Consider the following 11,883-nt stretch of genomic DNA (forward strand, 5'->3'; position numbering starts at 1 on the left):
CACAATACAGTACAGATGTTTGCCTGGATGACTAACAGTAACTTCCACAGTAGTCACAATACAGTACAGATGTTTGCCTGGATGACTAACAGTAACTTCCACAGTAGTCACAATACAGTACAGATGTTTGCCTGGATGACTAACAGTAACTTCCACAGTAGTCACAATACAGTACAGATGTTTGCCTGGATGACTAACAGTAACTTCCACAGTAGTCACAATACAGTACAGATGTTTGCCTGGATGACTAACAGTAACTTCCACAGTAGTCACAATACAGTACAGATGTTTGCCTGGATGACTAACAGTAACTTCCACAGTAGTCACAATACAGTACAGATGTTTGCCTGGATGACTAACAGTAACTTCCACAGTAGTCACAATACAGTACAGATGTTTGCCTGGGCTGATCCAACTGTGTACCTCATTGTCCTCACATCGGACACCGCTGAACAATAGCAGGCCTTGTAATGGAAAAATACTGTCACTATAACAGACCAACAATGTGCCATCTAACTGAAAAGTTTGTTTATTTAATAAATTGTGTACACACAGGCACATTTATCATGATCAATTTTGAGACTTGGCACCAGTTGAAATGTCACATTAGATTTACAGTAATATCTGATCTGTAAGCCTGGAGATTCAATTGTCATTTGTAATGTGTGATAACATCATGTTCTCAAATATCTAACTCCCACACACTTGTTTTTTCGTGACCGACGAAAACAGAGCCTTCATGCAAGATTTGGTTCTGCGTCGCCAAGATTACACATGTACCAGTAATTAAACAATGTTTAAATAAATTAAGCACACGCTCCAGAGTGACAGGGCAAGGTAGACTGTGAACTGCTGGAATTGGCTGATTGCTGGGTTTGCACTCCTCTAGCTCCATCTATTGGCAAGATCTGTTTCTGGCCTACTTCACACTGGTTGAACAATTTTTTAAGGAACATAATATAACACCCATTCACTAAAATGCTTAAAAGGCCAATAGGCTATTGAAACAATAATGCCTTTTCCCCGCCGCTGTTTTGGTAAAAAGCTCAGGGATGGGGCTGGAGAAATGTAATCACTCAAATTCATAGACAGAGCTATGGATGCTAGGACATCCAAATTATAGTTTTAACCATCTTCTGGAGGCTATACAGTGTTATACATTGTTTACAAACATTGGAATTGATAAATAGTATATTTTGGGGTCCAACAGTTATACTAAGCATTTATATGTTATATTCAAGAATCAATGGGTACATATCAATTTATAAATCAAAGAAATTATGTAGCAACTGCTGATTGACACTTTAAACTATGGCAAATACTTTCCCAAAAAATTCAAACAAAACAACGTGCACAAAAGACTTCCAAATCCATACTCCTTTATAAAATCATTTTTACTTGGAAAATTACAATAAAATACAAAGTACTTTTTACAAACTCTTCTCCAAACTACCTTCTTGAAAAATAAAATAATGCATTAGCAGAATAAGCCTACCATCTCCAAATGAATCTATCTGCAAGGTGGTCATTAAAATGTGGATACAAAAGTCATCACATTGTAAATGCCTTCATTTTAGTTGCCCATTCAACATACTGGCATCCCTGCAAATATTCATGTCTTATCAAGAGACTGACAGTACTATGAAATAATAAGACTGAAAATTGTAATTGTTATAAATTGGTAATAACTAGTGACATCGTGGGAGTTACCTTTTTGCCTCCCAAATTTTACAGCATTTCTTTCATAAATGGCAAACCACTGAATGTGCCCCAGTTGCCAAATGTGTGCAATTGTTTTAGATTGTCAGAGAGAGAAAAATATATTTTATATAATAAATATAATTGGTTACTATTTAAGTATTATAGTCACTCCCAAATAACATCACATTTTCAGTGTACACGCTAACCTGATAAAATAATTTCCTAATTTCACTCAAGTAAAACATGACATAAAACAATATCTGAGAAATACAAGTGCTTCCTTGGGTTACTAGGGACAATAGCTCAAGAAACACCATTTTAGACTGAGGAAAACAATGGGTGTTCATTTTACAAATGAACCCTAACTTAAATAACTACTAAGTCAACATCTTTAAGAGATAAATGACAAAACATAAGGACCTAGTAATTTAAATTAACTCTTCATTCAGTGAATGTGATGTTCATACCAAAAACAGCACATACAGTACTTGTAATGTTGAAACATTCTCCAATGTTAAACTTAGATTTAGGCACTGAGTGTGTTTGATTTTCACAAGTGTGTCCCGGATGGACGGAGTTGACACTTCATTTAGAAATTGGCAGTGCCGATTGTCAACTTTATCTTTCACTGTTGCTGTGACAAAGATCCTGACAGCTAGCATTGAGTAACAAGTGTCAATGGCACAAAATGAAACTGCACTCACAATAAAGCCAATCCTACTTGAACCATTCAACACTAACCATAGCTGAATTCACCTATTACTTCATAAATGGCCCATCATTGTTTTGCATTAAAATAGTTTTCGCAAAAAGTTAAATTTTGGAGACAGAAGACTGTATTTCCCAAATCACAGAAAATAAAAGGACAGACATCTAACCTACCTCACTGCACTACTTCAGGAGTGTGCTGTAGTAGAGTCAAAGATTTGTATAACTAAACCAAGATAGACCACAGCCTGTCGTTTCCAATGGGAACAAGTGAGTCATAGTGGGAAGAACAAGCAAGGAGGTGGGCAGAGCCAAGCACGAGCTAGCGAGATCCTATTAGCCCGTTCTAGCAAACATCTGCATATTTATTTTAAGGAACTCCTACTCTGTGAAGTGCGTGTGTGCAATAACTTAATTCGCCTTTGCACTCCTAAACAATGCCATTTTTTACAACTTTGGCGAAGATTAAAGTCTACAAAACGTAGTCCACTCTGTTCATAACAGATTCTAGTTTTGGGAACAGAAAATTGTATTGAGATCAAATGTTTCATTGATGAGAAAATATGCAGAATGTCAGCCAAAATCCATCTTGTTGCATGTTCTCCCACTGCCGGTCACTCGGCTTCCTCTCACTACCATATTGGGTAGTGAGTGGAAACGCCAAGTGGATGCGTCACAATTATACATCCGGTGAAATATCTGTCTCATTGTTCTATCTGTGGTAGGGTGCTTTGATTTTGTATTTGGCTGTTAATCCATTCAAAACAAAATAGGCTAAACTAAACTACATATTCATAAATCCTTTGAGGGAGAAACTTAATTCAATATATCATCATAACAAGTATGGTGGTCCTTAATTTAACCAAATATGTCTGGTCCTTAAAATGGTGTCTATTGCAGTCATCGGAGGATAGACTGGTGGTCGTGCAACTCGCTGACTAAAAGCTAAGCAGGGCCGGGTTCAAATCAATTCAAATTCAGGAAGTTTGTTGAGAGTTCAAGTCGTGAACCAGAAGTATCCTCATTGAAAACGCACATTTTTCAACAGATTCAACAAAATGCCCTAAGTGAATTGGGCCCGACCCGGATGCTAAGTGCAGTGTGTGTTAGGTCATCATGGAGGAGCTCATCATGGGGGAGCTCTGCAGGACTGAGTTCTGCTCAAAACACACTCTCTTCAGTGGTGGCGCTCCAGAACACTCCTCTTCCTCCTGTGTGGGGAAATACAGCCAGGTTTGTTTGAATCCATGTTTTATCAGTTTAATGTATGCTGTTCTGAGTATATTGTTGGACAACCTATGAGTCTGATGTGGTGTATTAAACAGTCTTGAAAGTAAATCGGTTGAGTGACAAAGCTGTGGTGTCAAAGTGGAATGATCATTGAGATATTAGATGTGCTTTACCTGAGCAGTGAGGGGCAACAGGTCCTCTTTAATCAGCAATGGAGGTTCATCAGCCAATTCACTTGGCAATGATGAATCTGAAAACCAAAAATGTATATTTACTTAACCTCTAAATAATCAGAAGATATTTTTGATCTTATTGAAATCAGAAAAATGGAATAAGTGTGCACATTTGCATGTGCGTGTGTGCATCTGTCGGTCTGTCTGCCTATCTCACCCTCCATGATCTCCTGGCCCAGAGTGGGAGGCTGGGAGTCGTCTGTGCGGAAGTCACACAGATTCTTCGGGCTAAGAGGTTCACTGAGCTGGGGGCTGGAGTTACTGCTGCTGTCCACTTTGGGCTGGTACACATCAGAAAAGGAGCTCTGGTTACTGTTCTCATCTGGGGAGGAAGAGAGTACAGGAAATAGGAGGAAATGTCAAAAGCTCAAGGCCAGTACATGGTGAGGTCATATGTCACTCAAAACGGTTTTACATCCTTACCATGAAAATCCAGAAGACTTGAGTGTGGGTTTTCTGAGGCTGGATCCGTGGAGAAGCGATTCAGCTCCCTGACTGCCCCAACCGGGACTGCCTTACTCTTCTCCTTCTACAAGAAGAGAAATCAAATTCAGACACTGCATTTTTAGGTAGCAACACATTAGAAACTGACATAGCTAGCTTATTAAATAAGAAAATAACTTGCTTCCTTTGTATCCACCACTGGGACCCATTTGAATATCCTTAAAGATGTGTCCCCGACAGTCACCCATTTCTTCTCCCTGTAGAAAACAATGTGATTGCACTCCATTACATTCAAATGGTTCAAGGGTCAAGTGCACCTGTTGAAATATCCCTTCCATAGAGTGAGATGCTATTAGTGAAAACTGCTACAAATGAGCGAGGATACACCTCACTGGCTATGGTTGGCTAGCATCTTATTGATTACTACATGACTGTCACTGCATACTTGCTTCCTAGTCTGTCTGTCAATTCATATTAGAAAGCTAGCTAACTAGGTTTACTCAAATCCTACTTTTGGGTCCGCCTCTTGATGAAAAGCCACTTGTCTTGAGGGAGAAAGCTTCACAGTGATTCTCATTGGCTGTGCTCTCGGTCTTTCACTGTCATTTTGTCTCAAACCACGCCTCCCTGTCGCTGAACTTTGTATATGCAATCTTTTATGATCTTTCACACAAATAAACAGTGTTGTGCTTACCATCTTCTGACCCTCTCAATGACCGCCATGACCTTCTTCATGTCATCTTTAGCACGGCTTCGTGTCTCAGCGCGAACCGAGCGTCCAGACATGTTTGTGGTTGGTTTTAGTTTGATTTGCCTCCGACAGACTGTTAAACCACAGACAGGAGTAACCCAGACACGTCACAGTGGCTATAAAGCTGAAGCATCCGTTTAAAACGTTTTCTCACCACCAAATATGGTAGTGAGAGGAAGTCCAGTCGCGGGTAGTGGGAAAGTATGGAACTAGGTGAAACAGAGCCAGCATTCTGCTAATTTTCTCATCGATGAAACATCTGATCTCAAAACATTTTTCTGTTCCCAAAACTACAATCTGTTACGAACACAGTGCACTAAGTTGTAGATGTGACACTTGCGTTGTTTAGGAGTGCAAGGTCGAATTGAGTTTGCGCACTTCGGTAAATATGCAAATATAAGCTACAACGCGCCAATGGGATCTCGCTAGCTAGTGCTTGGCTTTGCCCACCTCCTTGCTAATTCTGCTCACAATGCTTAATTTGCTCTCACTGTAAACGACACCGATGAACTATCTTGGTTTAGTTATAAATACTTTGGTTTAGCTTTTAAACTCTCCGTCCTGCCCCGACTCTCGCGAGCTTTCGGGATCCATTCACATCATGTTCTCATAGAACGCCCTCCCTAAATTCGCATGTGTTACGTGAAGTTACCAGCTGGGGTCACTTGTTACATTGTAGTTACACTGTGGCATCCCTGAGCTTTATTGTTAGTTTAGGAACCGTAGAAAGACAAGACACCCCAGCAGGATTCTGGTCCTATTATCAAATTAAATTGTATTTGTCACATGCGCCAAATACCGTGAAATGCTTACTTACTAGCCCTGAACTAACACTGCAGTTAAGAAAATATTTAATAAATAAACTAAAGTAAAAAAGAAAAAAGAGCAAAGGCTATATACAGGGGTTACCAGTACCGAATAAATGAGCGGGGGTACATGTAGGTACAACATTTTTATTACATTTTTAAAAAGGTACAAAGACCACCAGAGTCAAAGCAAATGCTCCTATAGTAGTATTACTGGTCGATGTAGAGGTAAGGTAACACATAGTATTCTTGATTTTTGGAGGCAGGCAGAGCATTCAGAAAACAAAACAGAGCCATATTTCTGTAGAAACACATGATTTATTAAAACCAGCATGCAAATGCCACATCCCTGACAGGAGTCAAATTGCAGGCCATTCTGTGAAGAGGCAGTGTGAGAGAGAAAGGGAGGAAGAGAGAGATAGAAAGAGGGATCTACACAGCCAGCCCGGGGGGTCTTTAGTTCTTTAGTCCTTGGGTGCCGTGAGCACAGTGTCTAGCGTGCTCTGCACCTCCTGTATCTGCTGCTGCAGCCTTTGTTTCATACCCTCGTTCTGGGCATTCTTCAGCATGGCTTGCATGTCCTGGATGGCTGCACGGTAGCCTGGCGCATTGTGGAACACACGTACCGCCCGGTCCCCGCTGCACACCAGGTAGCGGCTGTTGATGTCAAACCTCAGCTCGGTGATCTCCTCGCTGTGGACTCCGTGGAACTCCTCCTCCAGCTGACCAGTGGATGTGCTGTACATGGCCACGCTGCAGCTGTTGGAGATAGCCACCACGCGGGCGTCTGGCGACAGGGCCACCCGGCTGCCTTCCGACGACTGGCAAGGCACCGACTTCAGGAGGTACGGGTCTTGTTGCTTTTTGTACTCCACGTCTGTGTCCCACAGCCGCCAAGTGCCGTCCTTGGAGACGGTGGCCATTCTGGGGGAAATCGGAGACAGCTTCAAATATCAATGGGGAATGTAATCATAATGTCATTCATGGAAATCAACCATTGATGTTTCGATAGGATACCAGACAATGCATACCTTACCTGCGTGAGTCGTTAGAGAAGGCAAAGGAGTGGACCCCTGCTGAATGGCCCTTCAGGTCGAAGGCGCGGGTCACCTCTTTGAAGTCACCACCCTTCCCGAAGCACACTTCCCATACCTTCACGTCAGGAGTGAAGCCACAGGAAGCCACAAACCTGAAGACAGAACCATCCAAAACGTATTTACCTGAGAGCACTATTACATTAGCTACCCCCCCCCCCCCCCCCCCCACACACACACACACTTAGGGGACTGTACTGACCTTCCACAGGGTGAAATGGCAGCGTAGGAGTTGGTCATCTGGTTGGTGATGATAGAGGCCAGTACCTCTCCTTTCAGGTCCCAGATGAGGATGTTGGTGTCGGTGGAGGCACTCATGATGAACTTGCCTGGAACACAGAAAACAAATAAGGGAGAGCGATGAGAGTTTAGACAATAACAAGGGTCTCTTCCATAACTTCTAACATTCATAACTTTAAAAAAAAAACGCATATCACGCAGTCACGTCTTCCTGCCTTTTAATCATTCAGCCTGAATACATTTAGCCATCATACCCGTCTCTGCGATGCCGATATTGATGACATTGGCCTTGTGTTTCTGTGGGAAGTCTTCAGGGGCAGCTTTGAAAGCGAAGCTCCCATCATCCTTCTTGGTCATCTTGAAGATGCGAATGGTATCGCCGTTAGCCAGCCAAGTAATGAAGGCCCTTCATACCAAGACAGAGCAAGTATAGAAAGACAAGAGGCTCTATCCACCTATCTATATATACAGTTGAAGTCAGAAGTTTACATACACTTAGGTTGGAGTCATTAAAACTCATTTTTCAACCACTCCACAAATTTCTTGTTAACAAACTAGTTTTGGCAAGTCGTTTAGGACATCTACTTTATGCATGACATGTGATTTTTCCAACAATTGTTTACTGACAGATTATTTCACTGTATCACAATTCCAGTGGGTCAGAAGTTTACATACACCAAGTTGATTGTGCCTTTAAACTGCTTGGAAAATTCCAGAAAATTATGTCATGGCTTTAGAAGCTTCTGATAGGCTAATTGACATCATTTGAGTCAATTGGAGGTGTACCTGTGGATGTATTTCAAGGCCTACCTTCAAACTCAGTGCCTCTTTGCTTGACATCATGGGAAAATCAAAAGAAATCAGCCAAGACATCAGAAAAAAATTGTAGAACCACAAGTCTGGTTCATCCTTGGGAGCAATTTCCAAACACCTGAAGGTACCACATTCATCTGTACAAACAATAGTACACAAGTATAAACACCATGGGACCACGTAGCCGCCATACCGCTCAGGAAGGAGACGCGTTCTGTCTCCTAGAGTTGAACGTACTTTGGTGCAAAAAGTGCAAATCAATCCCAGAACAACAGCAAAGGACCTTGTGGAGAAAACAGGTACAAACATATCTATATCCACAGTAAAATGAGTCCTATATCGACATAACCTGAAAGGCCACTCAGCAAGGAAGAAGCCACTGCTCCAAAACCGCCATAAAAAAGCCAGACTACGGTTTGCAACTGCATATGGGAACAAAAATCGTACTTTTTGGAGAAATGTCCTCTGGTCTGATGAAACAAAAATAGAACTGTTTCGCCAAAATGACCATCGTTATGTTTGGAGGAAAAAGGCCTCCCTTGCATGCCATAGAACCCCATCCCAACTGTGAAGCACAGGGGTTGCAGCATCATGTTGTGGGGGTGCTTTGCTGCAGGAGGGACTGGTGCACTTCACAAAGTAGATGGCATCATGAGGAAAGAAAATTATGTGGATATATTGAAGCAACATCTCAAGACATCAGTCAGGAAGTTAAAGCTTGGTCGCAAATGGGTCTTCCAAATGGACAATGACCCCAAGCATACTTCCAAAGTTGTGGCAAAATGGCTTAAGGACAACAAAGACAAGCTATTGGAGTGGCCATCAGAACAAGGCAGAACTGAAAAAGTGTGTGCAAGCAAAGAGGCCTACAAACCTGACTCAGTTACACCAGCTCTGTCAGGAGGAATGGGCCAAAATTCACCCAATTTATTGTGGGAAGCTTGTGGAAGGCTAACCGAAAAGTTTGACCCAAGTTAAACACTTTAAAGGCAATGCTACCAAATACTAATTGAGTGTATGTAAACTTCTAAACCACTGGGAATGTGATGAAAGAAATAAAAGCTGAAATAAATCATTCTCTCTACTATTATTCTGACATTTCACATTCTTAAAATAAAGTGGTGATCCTAACTGACCTAAGACAGGGAATTTTTACTCGGATTAAATGTCAGGAATTGTGAAAAACTGAGTTTAAATGTATATGGCTAAGGTGTATGTAAACTTCCGACTTCAACTGTACCCTTTTATGGACAAGAGTGTGTGCACACATATATATACACACCTTGAATCAGGGCTGAAACGGACCAGTGTGGCGTGGTCCAGCTCTACGTTGGCCCTCAAACATTTGTGGTCTCTGTCCAGGAATTCCTTGGTGCTCCATATCCTGACAGTGCGGTCGTCAGCACAGGTGGCTAGGTACTTTCCGTTGCTGCTGAAGTCCAGGGACGTCACATTTCCACTGTGACTCTGGGGGGAGAAGAAAAAGAAAAAAGAGAGCGAGAGTGAGAGCGAGAGACGAGTGAGCCAAGCAATGATCAAGCATCCGATAATTCTGCAACGTCGTCACACACCACTGTCATTACATTATGTTCTGTGAGCCTTGTTGGATGAGCACTACACAAGACTGTGGCCTGTGGGATGGTTTTTAGAATTGATTAGATAGGCAGAGTATGCCTAAATATGGCAAATATAAAGTTCACAGTATGTAAAGTGTGGCCCACCTTCAAGGATGATGCTAGGAGAGGGTGGCTGAAGGTGTGCTGCTGGGCTTTCTCCTTGCGAGGACGCTGTTGTTGTTTCTGTTTCTTGGCAGTGGGAGCCTTCACTGCATTTCTCTCTGCTGCAGGGGATGAATTGGCATCACATTACACAAGACGTTCAAGCAGACACTTTCTAGTACCTTCCATAGAGTCTAACCAAGATACACTACATGACCAAAAGTATGTGGACACCTGCTCGTCGAACATATCATTCTAAAATCATGGGCATTAATATGGAGTTGGTCCCCCTTTTGATGCTATAACAGCCTCCACTGTTCTGAGACAGATTTCCACTAGATGTTGGAACATTGCTGCGGGGACTTTCTTCCATTCAGCCACAAGAGCATTAGTAAGGTCGGGCACTGATGTTGGGCGATTAGGCCTGGCTCGCAGTCTGCGTTCCAATTCATCTAAGTTGCTTGATGGGGTTGAGGTCGGGGCTCTGTGCAGGCCAGTCAAGTTCTTCCACACCGATCTCGACAAACCATTTCTGTATGTACCTCGCTTTGTGCACATGGGCATTGTCATGCTGATACAGGAAAGGGCCTTCCCCAAACTGTTGCCACAAAGTTGAAAGCACAGAGTCGTCTAGAATGTAATTGTATGCTGTAGTGTTAAGATTTCCCTTCACTGGAACTAAGGGGCATTGTACAAACCATGAAAAACTGCCCTAGACCACTATTCCTCCTCCACCACACTTTACAGTTGGCACTATGCATTCGGGCAGGTAGCGTTCTCCTGGCATCCGCCAAACCCAGAGCCGTCCGTCGGACTGCTAGATGGTTAAGCGTGATTCATCACTCCAGAGAATGCGTTTCCACAGCTGAAGAGTCCAATGGTGGCGAGATTTACACCAGTCCAGCCGACGCTTGGCATTGCGCATGATGAACTTAGGCTTGTGTAAGGCTGCTCGGCCATTGAAACCCATTTCACAAAGCTCCCGATCAACAGTTCACGTGCTGACGTTGCTTCCAAAGGCAGTTTGGCACTTGGTAGTGAGTGTTGTAACCCAGTTCTGTGAGCTTGTGTGGCCTACCACTTCGCAGCTAAGCCGTTGTTGCTCCTAGACGTTTCCACTTCACAATAACAGCACTTACAGTTGACTGGGGCAGCTCTAGCAGGGCAGAAATTTGACGAACTGACTTGTTGGAAAGGTGGCATCTTATGACGGTGCCACGTTGAAAAGTCACTGAGCTCTCCAGTAAGGCCATTCTACAGCCAATGTTTGTCTTTTGAGATGGCTGTGTGCTTGATTTTATACACCTGTCAGCAACAGATGTGGCTGAATCCACTAATTTGAAGGTGTGTCCACATACTTTTGTATATATAGTGTAGGTAGCCTATACCTTGTTTCTCATTATCAAAATGTTCAGGTTGATTTCTCCTCTGGGAACCGTAAGATGTTGATTAATAAAACATCTGTAACAATAATACAATGTTTTGGTCACCATTTAATTCAAACGTTCTTCCATAACTTTTCCTCCAGCAACACGTTTATGGTTGGATACATTTTAACTTTTTGAACCTGGTGCCAATACTTTTAAATGAGTACATATATTGTTACTATCGTAATGGGCTGATATTACAGTGTGTGTAAGTTGCACCTGTTTGACACATTCACAGCTAGCTAAATTAATAGAATAGCAATCCATCGTGACAAGAAGACATATAATATGCAAACAAGTTAAGAGAGCAACTTACCAACTGAGTCTAATTCATTCTGCTCTAGTTGTTCACTTATTTCTCCTTTCTGCTTTCCCACTGCGACGGCGACCAAAATTATTAGCATTCCTATTAATAAGGTCAAGGCAAAAAGAGCCGCAAACTCCATCTTCGCCGAGTTTGTGCCACGTTAGCACTAGCTATTCTAATAATACAGCTAGCTAGCTAGCAAACTCCTTTGACACAAGAGGCTCTTTAGCTACTTGCTCTGGCTGCAGCTTTGTTCAGCTAGCAATATAGTTGTATTTAAATAGTAACAATATTGTTGTCGTTATTAACTGTATGATAACGACTAATCTAACTTGCTTTACACATGCATTAAAAAAATCAGTTACTGAAGTCAGCAGCAGAGAACTTTGAGTTCTAACGTAAAGCTTTTTT

The 11,883-nt window shown here is 42.2% G+C and overlaps 2 protein-coding genes across 2 annotated transcripts; both read right to left on the reverse strand.

Moving 5' to 3' along the window:
* Window positions 1–1,376: 1,376 nt before the first annotated feature.
* On the reverse strand, window positions 1,377–5,181 carry LOC120031023 (B-cell CLL/lymphoma 7 protein family member B-A-like). Its single transcript, XM_038976549.1, has 6 exons — window positions 5,011–5,181; window positions 4,498–4,573; window positions 4,296–4,401; window positions 4,030–4,194; window positions 3,813–3,889; window positions 1,377–3,620 (listed from the first exon to the last, which is right to left on the reverse strand). The coding sequence occupies exons 1-6, from the start codon at window positions 5,100–5,102 to the stop codon at window positions 3,516–3,518; spliced, it is 621 nt and encodes a 206-aa protein (XP_038832477.1). The 5' UTR covers window positions 5,103–5,181; the 3' UTR covers window positions 1,377–3,515.
* Window positions 5,182–6,000: 819 nt separating this feature from the next.
* On the reverse strand, window positions 6,001–11,875 carry LOC120031049 (transducin beta-like protein 2). Its single transcript, XM_038976596.1, has 7 exons — window positions 11,482–11,875; window positions 9,742–9,860; window positions 9,303–9,487; window positions 7,462–7,613; window positions 7,170–7,296; window positions 6,910–7,062; window positions 6,001–6,797 (listed from the first exon to the last, which is right to left on the reverse strand). Exons 1-7 carry the CDS (start codon window positions 11,609–11,611, stop codon window positions 6,338–6,340), a joined length of 1,326 nt encoding a protein of 441 aa, XP_038832524.1. The 5' UTR covers window positions 11,612–11,875; the 3' UTR covers window positions 6,001–6,337.
* Window positions 11,876–11,883: the final 8 nt, after the last annotated feature.

Source organism: Salvelinus namaycush, chromosome 3 (assembly GCF_016432855.1).
Source record: "Salvelinus namaycush isolate Seneca chromosome 3, SaNama_1.0, whole genome shotgun sequence".
Classification (NCBI taxonomy): Eukaryota; Metazoa; Chordata; class Actinopteri; order Salmoniformes; family Salmonidae; genus Salvelinus; species Salvelinus namaycush.